At 41.0% G+C, this 19,966-nt stretch overlaps 1 protein-coding gene across 3 annotated transcripts in view; it reads left to right on the top strand.

The window, feature by feature from the left end:
* The first annotated feature begins 3,483 nt into the window (after positions 1 to 3,483).
* ntng1a (netrin g1a) overlaps positions 3,484 to 19,966 on the top strand; it is a 141,952-nt gene continuing 125,469 nt past the window's right edge. For all 3 annotated transcript variants that reach the window (XM_037693786.1, XM_037693788.1, XM_037693787.1), the window contains exon 1: positions 3,484 to 3,732. In XM_037693786.1, the coding sequence (XP_037549714.1) occupies positions 3,484 to 3,732 (249 nt within the window). The remainder of the gene's footprint in view (positions 3,733 to 19,966) is intronic.

Below are 19,966 nucleotides of genomic sequence, written 5' to 3' on the forward strand. Positions count from 1 at the left end.
AAAAAAAACGAAGTCCAGATGACATGATTCAACCTTTTTTGTTCTTTAGTGTATGGAATTGTTAGAGGTGTATGGTGTGTATTACCTCGACCACAAACCCATCGATACACAACCCTGACTTATTTAACTGCACAAAGCATATTCCTTTAAGTTGGTCTTTTTCGTGCTTTTGACGGCAGGGAACACGGCCTTGGGTTTCTTGCTGCCGAGACGTGGAGTTTGTGCACGTCTTCATTTAAAAGGTCAACCGCAAACTAAATCATGAAGACCTAACACAATAAGCTGTAAAAATACAAGAAATAAACACTGATTTAGTGTTTAAAATGGCCATTGACAAAAGAAAAGCTGGTCAAAGGGAAAAGGCATGCAGCATCCGTGCACACAGCAGCTGTGGCCTCGCTGGGCTGGCAGTTATAAATGGAGGCGGTGCACCATCGGAAATAAGTCACGGCGTATGATGTACTGCCGGGGCTCCAGTTATGGGCAGATCCTTACATGGTTTAAAAGCTGGGCGCATCTTTAACCTGCTGATTTTACACACTACAGAGAAATGGAGCTATATCAACTTAGGATGAATTTTATTTAGTTAAAGATAACTCTTATTTTGGTGTTTAATCAAAGCATCTTTAATTACTAGTGGTACATTAATCATTCAGTAATGGATTAGAGAGATGTCTAATGTGCAGCATGATGGTTTTATCATCCCGCAGTCAGATTCTGATTTGTAAACGTCGTTCAGCATCTTTATTTAACCACAGAAAGTAGCCAGTTTTTAATTAAATGCTAAAACTGATTTTCTCGCATCAGGTTGACACATGATGTGTAATGATGCTGCCCCGTGAGTCCCTTTAGACGTTTAAACTGACAACTGTTTGCCACCTCGGCTTTATTAAATATTATTAAGTTAACATTCCAGGATGGAGCTGAAATATAATCATCCAACTGCGCCACGCACCGCCAGGTGACTCAGGTCTGTGTCCTCATTCTGCGCCTGCAGAGACGACATACAACTTTGATTACAAAAATGTTTGGATGTTATGTAACTAAAAACTGAATTCAGTGGTTAGTTAATCTCATGTGCAAACTCGTTGTTGTTGGTTTAGGTAAACAAAAAAGGTAAGTTGAATTTGACAACAGCAACAAGTTTACAAATGTCAGGAAATTAAAGTCTCGGCTCCTCCCATTCACACCTGTTCTCTGTAGTCATTTTGCTCAGGTGCCTCCACTCTACTCATCAGCCCCCATCCTTTAATACTCTGCCCTCATCCAGCAGTCCACCATTGTGCTACATGTCCTGTCAGGGTTTCTCCATGTTTCCTCAAACTTTATTAGTATTTCTGCTGCCGTGTCAGCGTTTTGATTTGAAATGTCTTTTTTTGTTTCTAAACATTTTAGTTTTCTTACACCTGACGAAAGGCGGAGTACAATAGTCCCTTGATACTTCGCTGTTCGACTTTTGCAGACTCACTCTTTTGCGGGCTTTCAATGTAAGATTGTACTCATTGTTTCCCGGTGGCCTGGCCCGCTCAGTGGTCGCCGAGGGGTAGGATCTGTCTTTTCCTCATCACTTCAGTGAGGCGAATGTCAGAGTGAATGGCATGGATTGTTTATTTAAAATAATGTAGCGTGACCTGAACCAAGACTTGACCTGAACCGAGTCAACTCAACCCAAACTGAGCTGGGAAATATTCTGGTGCTCCCGATGGCCAGTCCATCCCCGGGCACTGATTGACTCAGTAACCGTAGCATCAGTCTGTCTGCTTTCTTTTGCTGTGCTCTTTTAGAGAGTTTACAACATTATTAAGAACATTGCAAGAGTGTGGGAAGGGTTTATAAAGCGCATATATATATATATATATATATATATATATACTGTGTATATATATACTGTGTATATATACACACACAACTTTTTTATATATATAAAATGGTAAAATAAATATAACATCCCTACCTTGTGAATTTTCACCTGTCGCGGGGGTGTTGGGAATGTAACCTCCATGATAAGTGAGGGACTACAGTAGCCTCCGTTAGTTCGTACGTCTGTCAACTTTATTATGTCCCACCCAGCTGTAAGGTCAAGGTCACAAATCAAGGTTAAAGTCAACATTTCGTCTTTGCTTGTCCGGGTCATTACCATAAATCGTTGTGTTGCTGTATAATAGTTTGTCAACTTGTGTATAATTGACTGTTTGCGGTACTTTTGCTGTTTTCAAGACCCTTGAGTTGGTCTGCACTCTTTGGGTCGACTTTTACAAACCATTACAAAAAGAATTAGGCTTTTGTCCATGGTTCCCACTGTAAAACACCCCCTATTACTTTAGCAACAATCTGTAAATGTGCAGGACCTGAGGGGACCAGTTTCTTGATTTTTTTGTAGTAAATGTCCCATTCTGGTCAGATGGGGGATTCTAACTGTTCTGCAGTCCTGCATCTTCTTGGTGGAGTTTGTGTTTTGTGCATCATCAGTTGTTTGGAGATAGTGAGAGGTCTGGACTGCAGGCAGGCAGTTCAGCACCTGTACTTTTATACTACAAAAACCATGATGTGAGTGCAGATCAGCATTGCCTTGCTGAAATATGCAAGACCTTTCCTAAAAAAAATGTCTGGATGGGAGCAGATGTTCTAAAACATGTATGCACATTTCTGCATTTATGTTGCCTTTTCAAATGTGTAAGTTGTCCATGCCACATGCACTAATGCACCCCTATAACATCAGAGAGACAGGCTTCGACGTTCAGCGTTGTCCATTGAGCTCAAAGATTTCTCCAGCAAAATATGTGCACTTTTAACCAGTAACAATCAGTCACGAGTCTCTGCAACTTTTATTTTGTAGGATGAAGCTGAAAGGTTTGGGAGCCACTAGTCTACACCACTTTTTATGATAAAAGGAGAAATCTCCAATAATGTAGGCTTTGGTGTGGAATCAGCAGGATCTAATTTACCCTGATGGCCTCATGCACTAATTGCTATTGATGGACAACAAACACCAACATGGCACTTCTGTCTCACACCCGCCCCACTTTCTGTCCACACATACACCTTTCCTCACCTGCTGTGGCCTCAGCTGTGTTTTCAGTGTCAGAACCTCTTCCCAATAGGGAGATTTGCTCATCTTTGCTCTTCTTCTGTTTCCCTGCAGCTCCAGATCATCACTCAGGAAGTGGACCATGATTGACAGCCAGGAGAGCTGAGGACACCTGATACTCGCTTTCCTATCAGACGGCTATCTCCCCCCGTCTTCTTCCCCCTTTTCCTTTTTATCTTTGGGCCTGAAACCTCTCAGCTTCTCCAGAAAAGTGAAAAAGACCCCAACAAGACCCTTCTAAGCTGACCCATGCTCCCCCCCTTAAGGGAGTTTGACATGCCTCCTCACTACATTTAAGTGCGAGGACAAAACTGGGAAAAGAAAAGTAATCCCTTGTTTGTGCATCTTCAGACAGAACCATGGCTCCGTTGGAAGGAGCTGACAGAGGACCAGTCATGCATCTCCAGTTGGCATTGGCGCTGCAGGTGGTTTGGACTGGCATTTGCCATGCAGCTATTCAGAACTACCCCGCAGCTTGGGGTCACTACGATGTGTGCAAGTCTCAGGTTTACTCAGACGAGGGTTTGACCTGGGACTACATGGCCTGCCAGCCAGAGGCGGCAGACATGACCCAGTTCCTGAAGGTTACCCTGGATCCCCCCAACATCACCTGTGGAGACCCTCCAGAGACGTACTGCGCCCTGGTGAGTACACAGAAATATTGTCCAATAAATGGGAGGAAATCAATGCAGCTCATCTTTTCTGGGGTTCTGTGAATCAGCTCGGCTTGTTCTGAGCCTGCAGCCATGACAAACACTCTGAGACGCCTGTGTGATCCTGATATGTGGCTGAGACTGAAGAAGCAGAGGTTTGTGCCCAGTGACATCACGTTCTGCTGTCTGAGATGTCGATGCTGCAGAAAGCTCGTAGCTTCACCTCGTTCCTGCGTGCACACAGCAGAGAGTCAGAGTTTTCCAGGTCACTATGGTTTCTGGTAAAACTCGGGCCAGCAGGTTCTGTTGAGACCATGTTTGTCGTTTAGACAAGCGAGTGGCTTAAAACTAAATACGGGTCAAAAACGAGCACAAGAGGACTAAAAAATATTTTTAGAATAAACATTTCTGCCTTTTTTACAATGAGACGTTGGAAAAAAAACAAAATACAGTAGTCCCTCGATACTTCGCGGTTCAACATTCACAGACTCGCTCTTTCGCGGGTTTCCAACGTAAGATTGTACAAGACACACGATCGTCAACTTTAACATTACTCAGTGATCAGGACGCTACAGGATAAAAAGTTAACAGAAGCGGAGAACAAAAACAAAGCAAAACAAAAACTTCAGACATGTGCCACCATTTGTAGTTTTCTTTCAATAAGCCTTTACTGTAACACAAGTCAAAAGAACTACACAGCCCAGAAGCCATTGCTTTCTGCCAAACAAAGAACAGCAATGGAGGTACCAAACACTAGAGGAGAAACTGAACTAAACGTACTTTGGACAGGCACCACCATTTTGTAGTTTTCTTTCAATAATCACTGTAATGCAAGTCAAAAGAACTACACGGCCCAGAAGCCACTGCTTTCTGCCAAACAAAGAACAGCAATGGAGGGAGAAAACACTAGCAGATAAACCGATGTGGTAAAAATAGTTTTGCAATGCAAAGTCAGAAGTAACGATCTATTAAACTCACAGAACTGGAAGGAAAGTCACAAATAATCCTGACGCTGAACTCATCCTTCAAGTTGTAGTAGTATCTTCACTGGTGAGTACCCACATACATTTTTGCAGTACTGTACAGTACTTATATGTATGCTGTTAAAATTAGGTAGGTTTAAAAGTTTAGATTACATTAAGAACATTGCAAGAGTGTGGGAAGGGTTTATAAAGCCTTACAATATATGTAATACTACAATAAATATAGTGTTCCTACTTCGTGGTTTTTCACCTATCGCTGTGGAGTCTGGAACATAACCCCCGTGATAATCGAGGGACTACTGTAGTCCAATAACATAATGAGTGTCATCCTTTCTGATTGCTCCATATTGGTGTTTTTAAAACTTTAAACACCTGATTTTAAACCACATACAGTTGCTGAAAGAGATAAGTCTGGTCATTTTCCAAAATTATGTTCTAATGGTCCAATAGCCTTGGTGTCAGTCAGAGCAGACGATGGTGAAAAAGATGAAAGCTAGGCTAATTGTTAGCTAAACTTTTAAAACTTTTGTTCAGCTTGTTGCTGTTTTTCAAACGAACAACGTTACAACACAAATATAAATGTGCTGAGCAACACAAGCTGCGTCGGTGCTGGTGGTGCTGAGGCTGCTGAACGCATCGGCACACTTTGCGTTTTTAAGAATGGATCAGCTAAACATCCCTCAGTGTTCTGGTCAAAAGTGACAGGAATTATTTTATTTGGGAAGAGAAAACTTATAGTAAACATATAGTAGCGCCAAATCTACAACTGAAAATTTAACTATGTGATGAAGACCTTTGAGACCTGTCCAGGGCTTCCTGTCTCCCGCTTCTTCGCACGACTGCTGGAGACCGGGACCAGCTCCCCTGAATGGAAAATGGTGTAAAAGTAAATGACTGAGTAAAAATATTGTTAGAACACTATAATCCAAAGCCAAGAAATACTTCAATTCTTTCATCAGAATAACGGCATACGCAGACGGGCCTTCATTGTCTTCACTGGATCGTTTGGTTGTCTGTTGGTCTGACTCCATCTTTAATGCTCCTCACCACCAGCACAAGAGTCTCATCTCTGGCTGAGGTCGTCACATCAACTCAACCGAACTTTGTTGATTGTTCTGCTGCAGATTGAGCTGTGAGCAAGGCCTTAAGAAACCTTTTATTTACTAGATCTGGAAAAAATAAATCCAGTTGAACTAATGCTGCTTTTGTTTGTGTGCATTTGTGTCTTAATGTTTATGAAGCATTCACGCAATTATGATCAATTTTTCTTCCGTACGTTTTTCAGCATCTTTCTCGTTTTACAATTTTTATGCTATTTGATCAAATCGTAAATCAAAATGTTCGGCTCTTTCAGGGCAATCCTGCTGTGACTTCTGATATTGGTGCAACTTTAGCTTTTTTAAATATTTAGCCTTTTCTGCCATTTTTTTTTCCTCATAGAAAATGAATTGAGCTCATTTTCTATCCTTCAAATCTTTAGATGTGTTTACAACCTTTTACTGCTCCTTTCACATTTTGTTCTGCTTCAGCTTCTTTCAGCTTCCTTATGCTAATAGAAACCTTTTTTCCGCTAATTTCAACTACTTTCAGCTCATTTCAGCTGTATTTTCAGATGTTTTGTGCTCCTTTCTGCTCTATTCTGCAAACTACATTTTTGTGCTTCTTCTCACTTCTTTCTGCTAAATTCAGCTTGTTGTGCTCCTTTCAGCTTATTTCTGCAAGTTTCAGCCATTCCAGTTACTATTTTGCCGTTTTTATGCTTATTGTAGCTTTTTCAGCTAATTCTACATTTTTTTGCACTCATTTAAACTTTTCAGTCCAATTCAGCAAAAATGTGCTCTCTCCAGTTCCTTCTAGTAATTTAAGCATCTTTCTGCTTTTTTTTAGCTACTTTTCTGCTGTTTGGTTTTTTTTTTTGTTGTTGTTGCAAACCTGCTTTTTTCAAATAATTTCCACTTTTTAAAGATAAAATAAGATAGAACTGCTTCTTTCAGCCTAATTGGGCACAATTGTGCTCTCTCCATTTCCTTTTGGAAATTTAAGCTTCCTTTGTAGCTAATATTTGGCTGTTGTTGTTATTGTTGTTGGAAATTGCAGCTTTTTCAGATCTCCACTTTTTTGTGCACACTTCTGTTTCTTTCAGCCTAATAGGGCACATTTGTGCTGTCTCCACTTCTGGTCGTTTCAGCTTCTTTCTATCTTTTCAGCTATTTTTTATTTTGCTGTTGTTGCTAATTTCAGCTTTTAGAGCTTATTTACTCATTTTTGTGCTCATTTCTACTTATTTAAACCAAATTCAGGAAATATGCTGAAATGGAAGAACAAGCCTAAGCTAGCAGAAGAAAGCTTTTTTTTTTTTAGCTATTTTAATGTTTTTCAGGAATAAGCATTCACACTACATTTTTGCAGGAAATGCAATTTCTCTAGTTATAAATGCATCTGAGGGTGTGGGAAATAATTAATGTCCACCTGCTGACCTGATATTTCACGTAGTCACGTTTAATGATCGGCCATTTTTGACCAGGAACACCAAGAGAGTCAAAGTAAAATAAAACATCCAAAACTTAACAAAAATTATTAAAAAAAAACACTTTTATTCTGTTCATGTGTCTGATCAAATCTATTGGCTTTGAGGTCCAGCTTAAAGTAGATTGATTGCAAAAGTGAATATATTTAATATCTGATGAATAATTTCTGCAAGTTTCCATCCAGTGGTTAAGAAGATATTCTGCTAACAGACACCTTGTCTTGTTTTTTTCGGAGATGAATGTTGCAATCAGTAAAATAACATTTCTTGAGGATGTGAAACAGATATTAGGTCAAGTATTTCATTAGCAACCCTCTCCTTGTAATTTCTTCTCTTTTCCTCGTTCACTCACAGCTGGTTGCTTCAGATTGGCGCTCGGTGATGAATCCGGTTTGGATCTCTGTGTGGCACCGAGTCGTCAAAGACTCCACCAGAACAAACGCGCTCCTTGGTGCCTTCGAGAGCTCCTTGCGTAAACAGCGAGACATTTTCAGGAAAAAGTAGTAACTCTGGGGGGGTAAAAATAGACATCGGCACCAATTCAGCTGAGAGGGAAGACAGAAGAACAAAGAGGGATTAACAAAACCCAGCCGAGGAATGATCAGAGCCGGAGACTCAGAGGACTGAATAACTAAAATGTCCTGTGTTTGGGGGTTGGGAGGGGGGGGTGGGGGGTGGGGGGGGACGGAGGCTCTGAAATGTGAATAATTCAACTTGTTTTGTAGCTTAATGTGTTTTATTCATAGGACACATTATTCAGCACGACATCTCTGAGGCACTCCTCAAAAATGCTGACTCCAAGGTTGGCAGAAAGGGGGAGGGGTAACATATATAAGAAAGCTCACCGTCACCCCCCCCCCCCCCCATTTTCTCATTCAACTTTTATTTATACAGGTTAGTCTCACTCAGCCTCGAGGACTCATTTACAAGAGACCCGTTTTCAACAAAGAACACAGATGAGGAATAGACAACAGACAATCATATACAGGTAAAAGCATATAAAATGGAAAGTAAATAAAATAAATTATATAAAAATGTAACAAAAACGGTTAACACCATGAAGCGATGTAACTACAAACGGGAACATATCTGCGTTGGGTTTTGCAGTGAACTTAACAGTTGTTTAAAATCCCAGAGTGGTCAAAGTCGACAACTTCAGATCTTTTTGCAAGAAATTCCAGGTAACAGGATCGGAGTGAGAGAAGGCCCTTTTACATAGTTTGGTCCGCAATTTCAACTTGTGAAGAGGGAGGGTCCTAAGACTGAGCCTTGTGGTACACCATCTCTTCATTGTGACCTTTTTTCTCCACCAGCCAATCTGAACCAAAATGGGTTTTATATTTGCTCCGTGGCCACTGTTTTAAGGAGAAATACCCCAAAACCTGGATCAGATGCGACCGTTGCGGACTGCTCTCATTTGAATAGTTATCTGTCCATACATACATACACGCATACATACATACACACATACATACATACATACATACATACATACATACATACATACATACATACGCGCATACATACATACATACACGCATACATACATACACGCATACATACATACATACATACATACATACATACATACATACATACGCGCATACATACATACATACATACATACATACACGCATACATACATACATACATACATACATACATACATCAACTTTCCAACTTTCTTCCTTTCCAGGTCACAAGGGTCACTGGTGCCCATGTCCAGCAGTCAGTGTGCGAGATGCGGGGGACACCCTGGACAGGTCTCCAGTCCATCACACAGACAAACGAGACAACCATTCAAACTCTCACTCACACCTAGGGACAGTTTAGAGTTACCAATCAGCCTAACGTGCATGTTTTTGGTCGTTTTTAGGCGGTGCACTGGAAAAGTCAGGATTTACAACATTAATCCCAAATTATGACCCGCACGACAGACTGTGGAACCAATTTCCTCATGGCGTACACTCTATCACTGACATGGGCCTTTTCAAATCTAATCTTTAAACCTTTTTAGTCAGGCAGACTTTTTATACGCCACTCGAGGACGGACCTATTATGGTATAGGCTTCATACCTACTTTTGTCCCTCCCATAACTTCTGATATGCTCAAGATAATTCAACTGAACTTCATTCACATGTGCATCATCACTATACGGTGCCATACATTTTTGTCACCCCTGCTCCAAGGTCAAGGTCACAATCAACATCAAATGTTAGTGTCTTTCTTTGTCCAGGCTATTGCTAGATTAGCTTTATTGCTGTATAACAGTTTGTTGAAGGGTGTATAATGTGGTGTATGTGGTATTCTTTTACCTAGAAGCATTATTATATTGTTTTTATTATTTGTTTTGAATTTTTGCACTGTAAAGCACTGTGTGCACCTTTTGGCTGATGTACAGGGCTCTATAAATAAATGCTGATAAATTAATTGATCATCTACCAATCTGATGATGGCTAACTGAGTTAAACACCTTAAAGGGATGCATATCACTCGCTGCCTTTATGTAAGAATTTTGATTAAGATCATCCTCTGCTGGGAAATGATGGAATTGTAGCCATTTTGGTCTAACTTTAAGAATAACAAAATGTTGCTCTCAGAGTATGCGTTGTGGATGACTCTCGGCTGCTACCACCCCAACTTTTAGCTAAGCATCTGTAAAAGTGGTGGAGTTATAGCCATTTTGTGTTTATTTAGGTTAATTGGCTGCGGTGACCACTTTGCATTGGATTAGCTCCAAACACACATCATTCATGGGTATTTCCTGAAAGTTTAATTAAAATCCTTTAAGTGGTTTGTGATATTTTGCTAACAGACAGTGTTAACTTCAAATAAATAATAGCAAAACATGAATCAAATCTCTTGCATAGCCTACTCAGAGTAGGTGTTGGGGATTACTTTCAGCTAATACCATTAAATTTTCCATTGAACTTTGTAAGTTATAGCCAATTTTATGTTCGGTACAATTGTTTTGCTTTGGCAGCCATATTGAATTGGTAGGTAATTAGTTGGTCTTACATATTCAGTAAATAATTTACGAAAGTTTAATTAAAATTTGTAGCTGTACAGACAAACACAGACACTGGCGAAAACATTGAAACTGATATCATTAAGTTTGACGAATGTTTATTGAATTAGGAGTTTGTGCCTCTTTGTTGCCCTCGTGTCTCGAAGCGCCTCGATTAAACCGACAGCGGTTAGCTTCCACAAAGCCGTTCCCTCCCTCTGTCGTACGGCGCTGATCAGAAATCACACAAACATCAGTGAAACATGACCCCCGCCGCTTACCATGGAGTCCAGTTCTCTGCGATCGTTTTATTTTTATCTCCAGATCGACAACCAAACAATCACCACTGATGTTTCAGATCCTGCCGGTCCACCACGACAGTGGTTCATATCACGGACCGGATCGTTGAAGATTCTGGGTAATTATCATTTTGCAGGCTTTATCTCTGAAACTCATCTTTCTGTTAATTGATTTTTGCGCTCTCTGAGAGGAGTTTGCTTCCTGGAGAGCTGGAGGTAACGGACACTGAAGCCTGACGGGAGCAGGAAGGAGCGGTTCGAGGGCGTGGCGCTTCACGTGAGCGCGGTGGCTCTCTCAGGTTGCGGCCTTCGTCCCAGGGTCACTCCTACAAACACACAGACGTCTCCCCAGTAAAGACTTTTTATTCCCCTTCTAGCCCGATGACCTTTTCAGCAGCAATAAGCTGGCATTTTTTGAACTCTGGCACATGAAATCTGCCGTCATATGAGATTTCTGTCCCCTCCAGTTAGACTCAGCACTTGGACAGGTCTCACGCCAACAACCAGCTGACAGCCCAGCTTGTGTCCGAAACAGGGGAACATACTTTATTTTGAAAATCATTATTGTCTGAAACAAATCTCACTGAATGCTCACGTGTTTGCATAATTCCCAATATGTGGAAAAAAACTGAACAAATATGTGGGCTGCAGTGTAAAACACATGTCCAGGGTTTTCTTCCTATGGAAATGAGATCTAACAAAAAATATATTTTTAATCAATCTGAGGGTTCAAAACTTCAGTACATTCACAAAAAACAAGAAATTCCAGGTAATAATCATCACAATATTTTGACTACCTATCCATTGTCCTAACATGATCACAACCATTTACTATATCATTGAAAACAATACACCATAATTGGAGATTTGAACTCAGAGTATGTGTGGGGGATGACCCTCAGCTACTACCACACTAATATTTAGCTCAATATCTGTAAAATTAACAGAATTTAAGCCATTTTTATGCTTGATATGTTCACTTAGCTGTGACAGCCATCTTGAATTTTGTTTACTCCAAATGTTAATGAGATCTAGATGTACGTATAATGATTACAGATTTTGGGCAGCTGTGGCTGAGTGGTTAGAGCAGTCGTCCTCCAGTGGAAGAGTTGGGGGTTCAATTCCACCAGCAGTCACATGTTGATGTGTCCCTGGGCAAGACAATGAACCCCTCAGTGCGATGTTTGTCCCAACGGTGTATGAATGTGATCTAAAGCACTGATTGGTCTTCGTAGTTTCAGATTAGCTTTGTAGAGATCTAGTAGAGTGCTGGATGAATGGGTAAATGGAACCTCAGTGTGAATGAAAAGATATAAAGACGTTGCGGCTCTTTCTCATGTGATATCTGCAACCTTTTCTTCTAGGTTTCTATGCTGTATAGTTTTGTGTCATTTTTCAATCACTTGGAACAAAATAAACCTTAAAATTAGACAGACATTGGAACCGTTAATCCGGTAGATAAATTACAGAAGTAAAACTTTGCATCTTTACGGTATTTGTCTCGTTTGACTCCTGTGTCCTTGCGTCTCTCCCCTTCTCAGGTCTCTGTTGGAAGCGATGCGAGGAGAGGTGATGCTTTAGTCGATGTTCCCCTGAAGCAGGAACTCAAACATTTATTATTTTCTGTCTGAGAGAGGAGGGAAGGATCATGGCTGCCTCCAACTTTCCATTTACCCTCTAAGCTGTTTTTTTTTGAGTGAATGATGTAAAATTCAAAAGTTTGAGTTGCTCTGACCGAGCTGCCTGCTCGTGGGAATCCAACTTGTGGTATTTTATCGGTGTTACTGTGTGAAGCGGGGGGGAAAGAGTGAAAAATATGATCTTTGGTAGTTTGGGAGTTTTGTGTTCTACCTTGCAGCTGATTGGCTGGACCTCCTGCACCTGGGAAGGTGAGATCGACAGTGGAAGACCATCATCTATAACATTGCTGAAGAACTATTTATTTACTGTTCCTGTAAAAATGCCACGTGGTTTTAAACACCAATAGATATTAATGAGAGTTGATCTGCAAAGGCTTTTATTTGATTCTCCTTTAAATTAAAAGTTTTATTAAGGCCATTAGGCAGCCATCCGTCTATCCATCCATCCATCTATTATCGTTTACCTGCTTCTTCCATTTTAGGTCACGAGGGTCCCCGGTGCCCATGTCCAGCAATCACTGTGCAAGGGGCGGGGTACACCCTGGACAGGTCGCAAGTCCATCACAGGGACACATAGAGACAAACGAGACAAACAACCATTCACTCTCACTCACACCTAGGGACAATTTAGAGTTACCAATCAGCCTAACGCGTGTTTTTGGTCTGTGGGATGAAACCGGAGTACCCGGAGAAAACCCACGCATGCACGGAGAGAACATGCAAACTCCACCCAGAAAGGCCCCCAGACCGAGATTTGAACCAGCAACCATCTCTCTGAGAGGCAGCAGCTCTACCAGTTGCGCCACCATGCTACCCCCGTTAGGCCAGCCATGATGAAATATTATAACAAAGAAGATACTGCTGAATAATATTAAATATGGTAACAGAATTTGCCGAGTCATTGGATGCCATGGCATTTCCCGCCTTTTTGGGGAGCAGAGGGGAGTGAAGGGCTAAACAGCTCTGTTCTTCTCAAAGAAACTGTTGCTGTTACAATTATGGATTGTATCAATAAGAAATTTAATCATGAATAGTAGAAACTTCTGGGTATCATATGTGAACATTTTTATTAATTCACGTTTTATGTAGGCGATATAAAGGCAATACCCCCTCCCCCCGCCCCCCAATTCACCAATTTAGTATTTAAAGAGAACTGTCTGAACTTATGTTGGTGTTTCTCTTTCGGCTGCCTTTCCTGATTCAACATGGGCTCGAACCTGCAGTCTCAAGATTATGAGACCACTGAACACAGAGCTACCTAAACTAGCTTAAAAGCTAACTAGCTAAAAATCAAAAATATTTCTGTTTGATGCCTAAGTACCGTTGTTGGAGACTGTGGCACTGACTAAAAGACAAGAGACGGAACTGGAAGTGGCAGGAGTGAAGATGTTGAGGTTCTCCTCACCCTTACGAGTGTCGGCCGTCCGACCACGGCACCCTTCCAATTCTTTTGGTCCCAGGTGAAACTCAGACGAACTCAATAAAATCAAGAAAAGTAAATTCTATTTACCATTTAGTGTCGATAAGGCAAAAAAAAAATAACAAGCTCAGCGCTGAGGTGTCCGTCTGACCCGTTTTAACCCGGAAGCGGAGGTCCCGTGCAACAGAGTGCCCCAGCTTATGTTGGCCCTTGGCTCCGCCTCCACATTCGGGGCAGGCACAGCCTATCAGAGTGTATCAGTGGGGTGACTGTATGATGTCATTGGTCTTATCCGTTTCTGATGGTGGATAATAGGGTGATGTGCAAATCTAAGTGTTGGTAGCAAGCAAACCAAAATGACTCATCGGGTGTTGAACCTTAGATCGCTCATTGTGAGCAGGTATGATCTGTTCCGAACCAGGTTATGAGTCAAAGTAGACCAGACCTGGCCTCCAGCAAGATTAAACTTCTAACACAAGGATGGATAAGATTAGGGGTGCATGCACACCAGCTCTGTTGTCCCGAACTCTAGCCCGTTTTCCTAGGAAGTCCGGTTCGTTTGCGGAGGTGTGAACTCGCCATCAATCTCTGTCACAGAACAAAAAGGCGAACTCTGGCCCAGGCTAAAACCTAGGTCTTGGTCCGGTAGAAGAAAACTCGAGCGCGGTTCGAGTACAGTGTGAATGTAAGCAGAACGGGCACTGCTCCGCAAGCAGGAAGAGGAGTACAACGCAGGGCAAACAAACACTTGCGAATTAAGTCATCAGAAATTCAGCACAAGTTTGGGAGATAAAGTTAGAGAGGCTAGACTGAGATGGTTTGGACATGTCCAGAGAAGGGACAGTGGATTTATTGGAAGAAGGATGTTATAAATGCAGCAAAGACGAGATATATGGATGCAGTTAGAGAGGACATGGAGGTAGATGGTGTGAGGAGAGAGAAGACAGAGCGAGATCGAGGAGGAGGACTCGTTGTGGCGACCCCTGAAGATGGAAACGACTAAAGAAAAAAGAAAAAGACAATGGATACTTTTTTTGTCTAGATGTTTGGTCTAGACTGTAAGATGTAATGCAATCCTAAATCACAGTAGACTATTCTTAATTGAGGACAAAAAACATAAGAATACCGACAGTTTTTCAGGCTTTAGAATTATGATTGATCTCTGTTTCGTGTTTTCACAAGCAGCTCATTATTACCATGTGGTACCGTACAGCTCCACCTCTGTGCGCGAGTCAGGGGATGATGGGCTTCCATAGATTTACATGGCAGTATACAAAACTGACCTTTTCCTGAGCGGATCCTGATTAGTGGTTTCAGACAAACAAGGTGTTTCACACCGCCTTCTTTCAAGCACTCACAACGCGCCACCTCTCATAGGCTCCACACTGACATTTCCTTGAGAAATGAACGCGCCGTCAGCAGCGGCACATTTCGTTTTTACCGTGACTCTCAGTCAGTCAAGGACCAGATGACGACGATACGTAGACAAACGAGACTAGAGCTTTTTTCTTATTGTCTGTGACATAAAACCCCACAAACTTGTTTATACAGATTCAAATCGTACCAAACCTGACTTTTCATTAGGTGTTTGCTAAAGAAAATTCCAGGAATTCATTTCCAAATAAAGTGCACCGAATGACTAATACTGTTAAACGTCAGTAAACTCAACAAGCCTGATCTCCTTTACGTGTCTTTCGCCTTTGTCAGGCCGATTGAAATCAAAGATTCTTTGAGATTCGTGACTGAGGCAAAGGCCGTGTACCGAGACGAACTAAAACGAGACAAAATATGAGTAATTCTCAAGTCATTGTTCTTTTGTTTGATTAATGAAAGCCGTCTGGAGTCCCAAACAAAAGGTTTGCTTGTTCTTTCTGCATAATTTACCAAGATGCTGCTTTGAGAAGTTTCACATAATATTTTCATCCCAAGCTCAAGGGAATTCTGTCTCTTTTATGTGATTTTAATTAGCCTAATCAGCTCTCGGCAGCAAGACGCTACAGTGTAGATTTATGATTGTGCTCAACTTGATGGATAACTCACTCTGCGTCATGAGGAGACTCGTTTTTATTATCCAGGAGTCGTAGCATTTGGTGTGGGTTTAACAAGATAAAAGTCGTGGTCACAGAATCAGTAATGGAGCCACTAAATGCACAATCCGATACCACGAATGCCTAATAACGAGCTGAATCTACATCTTCGGCTGCTGTGATAGTTTTTAACTGCACTTAATCATTTTTTTTAATTAAACGTGATAATTTGGTGCGTTGTCGCACACGACAGCAGCGTTTAAAATAAAACGCGTCTGACGGCATCACTTCACTGCCTTTGATTATTTCCAAACGAGGAGTGGGTTAGAAAAGAATTCACACTCGGAGCACTTTAGTTTTTTTTTGTTTTGTTTTTTGGATTATCAAGGGTGTACAAAGTAATTTTTATTGGGAAACGAACAAGAAATAAGATGGAAAAAAAAAACTTGTAAGAAATTATGAGATCCTTTGCCCTTTTAGCAAAAATGAATCTGTTGTCTTTTAAGATTGTTTAAAATGCATTTTTTTGCGTATTTATGTTTGGAAATTCACATATGACAAATGTGTCTGTCTCACTTACTCAAGTTCAAGTTTTTTTTATGGTCATTCGCATCACATGTGGTACATAAGGTGGAACGAAATTATATACCAGTTACACCCAAAAATAACAAAAATATAAAGTATAAAAAGAATCCGTATACGAGGATCTAAGATGTACAGTAAGATATATGTTAAACGAACGCTAAACAAAACGCTAAAAGATGCTAAACACAAATAATTTAAAATAATATGGTATATTAAACAGCAGCCCGAACATGAGTCTGCACTGAATAGATGGGTATGAATGAATACAGCAGCATGAGATAATCAGCAGCATGAGATCAGCAGCACAGATAAGTCACATATCACCGATTTAAGTGGCATTACAGTGATTATTTGTTTCAGTGATAATCTATTCATGAGTCTAACAGCTTCAGGGTAGAAGCTGTTCCTCAGTCTAGTGGTTCTACACTTAATGCCCCTCAACCTCCTTCCTGAGGGGAGCGGGGCAAAAGGTGTGTGTGCTGGGTGAGTGGGGTCCTTCATGATGCAGGAGACCCTCTTCCCGCCCGCCCACATCCCAGAAATGTATTTTAAAATTACATAAACTGTGCATTACTCGAAGGGCATTTATTAAATTCCCAGGAATAAAAAAAGATAAAATCACTATATCAAATATTTATTGAAGAATTGAACAATGAGTACTTTAAGCTGAAGTTTATCTGAGCTCAAACCTGAAAATTGAATTACTCTTCACCTTTTTTAATTGTATTGTTTAGCGGTTTTTTCCGCCACACTGAGCTCCATGGGTTTGTTTTGACTGCACCGCACTGTACTTTGATCACAAAATATCCTCTGCACTTTTAGGTAAATTAGAACAAGTACACAAACAAACAGAAATTATAAGCTTCCCTACAAACACCATATCCGTGTCATTTAAATTACCCACCAATACACCCCCCCACCCACACACACACACACACAGGTGCATTTTTCTATATGTACAAGGACTTTACATTGACTTCCATTGTTTTTCCATTAATTTCCAAAAGCTAATCCTGACCCTTACTCTAACTCCACCCATTACCAGTACCTAACCCTTAACTCAAAAAAGACATTTGAACATACGAGGACCAGGCTTTGGTCCCCTTAAGTAGCAGTGGGTCCTCAGAAGTTCACGTGTATTGGAGATATGGTCCCCACGAGGTAACAAAAACACCCCCCATACACACACACAGACAAATATTTAATCTAATACGTAAAGGTTTTCTACGTAATAAATGATGGTTGATGGCTGAATCAATCAATAGACAAATCTGAACTTTAACAACAAATGTCTTTGATTCTGAGTGCGTTGCCAGTTTTGTTTTCTTCAAGCTCGCTTTGCATCACAATAACTTGGCTCAGTCGGACAGCCCACCAAACAGGTGGGCTGTCCTCCCACCTGTTTTCACTCGGTGATCAACTCACTTGTATAAAATGCTCAGCGTGTTAGAAGGCGTGTTTGAATGCCACCGCCTGTTTAGTTTTGCTTTCATGACTTAGGATATGTTGAATTATTGCGATAACAGAAACTGGCTCATCTTTTTTTTTTTAATCCCAGAAGTTAAATAGATGGAAGTTAAACAAAGACGTCTTCGTTGTGTTAAATCCACATCTTCTCTCCCTCCTCTGTAGATTTCTCTGCTGAGCGTTTACGTTGCTGCTCATCGGTTTCACTTGTTTCATTATTCATCAAGAGCAGAGCGAGCGCTGAACGAGTTCAGCGTTTTAGTTCCTTACGTAATGACTCGTACTGTTGACTCGGGTCCAAATGACTTTTGCATTAATTTGTGACACATTTCACATGGAGCGGTGTCTTTACTCCTAAATAAGCAGACGTATGTAAAAAAAAAATAATCTCAGGCTGTTATGTTAGTGTAAATGTTAATAAAACAGCATTTGCATGTACTGTGATTAAATGTTAGGATGATATAAATCCACTCAAACAAGAGCTCTTCTTGTTAAAACTGAGATTTATTCCACTGAGTCTCCAATTTGAACTTTGAGAAGTGAGCACCGTGTCCTCCCTCTTCTCACCCAGGAGCTCCTAATCTGAGCCTTGCTTCATTACAGGCTTTCGCAGCAGAGGAGTGTGAGAGGCTCTGAAGGTTACCTGCAGTCACGTCATCGTTTTCTCCCAGACATCTCCTGTGCCATAAACTTTGCATGAGCGTCGGGCACGGCCTGAATTTTTAGTACTGCCTCGGGTCCTCAAAGCAGTCGCCTTTCAAGCCTTTTTTTTCCCCCCCAAGCAGCAGTTCGTGCACAAAAATAAACATTGGTAATTAAAAGCCCAGCATTCTTTGAAGGGATGCATATCACCCGCCGCCTTGCCGGGAGTTTTACACTGAGATCATCGTATGTGTTCACCATTATTGAGCTGGAACCATTTTTGTGTTGGCTAAGGCTAATCTAATGATTTTATAAAATTCATCAAGTGGTTCATGAAATGTTTTACTAACGGTGTTTTAGTGGAGTGTTGAGATTTAGCTTTGTGCAGTTCCCAACCCTGGTCCCTGAGGAACGCCATCCAGCATGTTTTAGTTGTTCCTCTTCTCCAAGACTCCTCTGATTTGAATGAAAGTGTGAATAACAGGCTTCTGCCTAACTTGAGAAAGTAATTAAACCACTGGATTAGGTGTTGGAGCAGAGAAACAAGTAAAACATGCAGGATGGTGTTCCTCAAGGACCATGGTTGGGAACCCCTGAGAACCGTTTTATTTATTTAATGGATCAGGCCTATTTCAAGTAGTCTCCATTTGCCAACAGTGACATCAGCCACCAAGAGAGGAGGGATTTGTTTTACCTGCCTCACTACTTCATCACCCACTGTTTCTGCCGCTGCATCATCTTCATCGTGATGCGATTGTTTCTGAATAAACACATTTTTGAAGTGGCAGCAGGAGGAACCTTTTCCTCCCAGGAAGAGAAAGGAAAAAGTTGGTAAAAGTGAGAAGTTTGAGACGACGTGAGGGTGTGTGATGTTGTTGTGCGAGTGTGCGCCTCGTCTATCTGGGCTCCATCAATGCGTTCGCAGCCCCCCACCCCCACCGTTTACACTGCCATAACAAGATAACAAGGGGCCCCCTTGACTCCAGCCTCCCACAGGCTTTTCTGCTGACAGGTTTTTTTTTTCTTAAAGTTTGGAGCAAAACATTTTTTCTTTGCTGTAAACTACAGGAGGATAACCTGGAATATATGAAATGTCAAATTTTCTCTCTCGTTTTTAACAATAGTAAGACATGAAACGGCATGTTGCTGTGAGTGTCTCAGAAAATACTTTACTCCTTAAATTGAGCCAGTCAACGTTTCATTCCGAGGCTCCAGCTACACCGCACTGAATCTGTTTTTTTTTATATATTTGTAAGGAAAGAAGCAGAAAGTTCAACAAAACTGAAACAAAAAGTCATCATCAACACATTTAAGCAGAAATAAAATGAAAATGGCATTTCTCGACGAAGAAAATGCCGCATGGCGTGGCATCATTTTGAACAGACACTTTGTGATCTATCACTTCAAGTATGTGTTGTGACTGATCCTCAGCTACTGCCATGCCAAATTTCACTAAAATATCGCTAAAGCTGATTTAGGGCTGGACGATATAGCCCAAAATTTTATCACGATATATTCCTTAATTTCAGTCGATAACGATATAATTCCGATATCGATATAAACAATATAAAAGCCTCAGAAAAGCAGTATGAACTGTACAAATAACATAATGTGCACCTTTTATTTG

This window comes from Nematolebias whitei, chromosome 20 (assembly GCF_014905685.2).
Source record: "Nematolebias whitei isolate Nwh7 chromosome 20, NemWhi1, whole genome shotgun sequence".
In the NCBI taxonomy this organism is placed as follows: domain Eukaryota; kingdom Metazoa; phylum Chordata; class Actinopteri; order Cyprinodontiformes; family Rivulidae; genus Nematolebias; species Nematolebias whitei.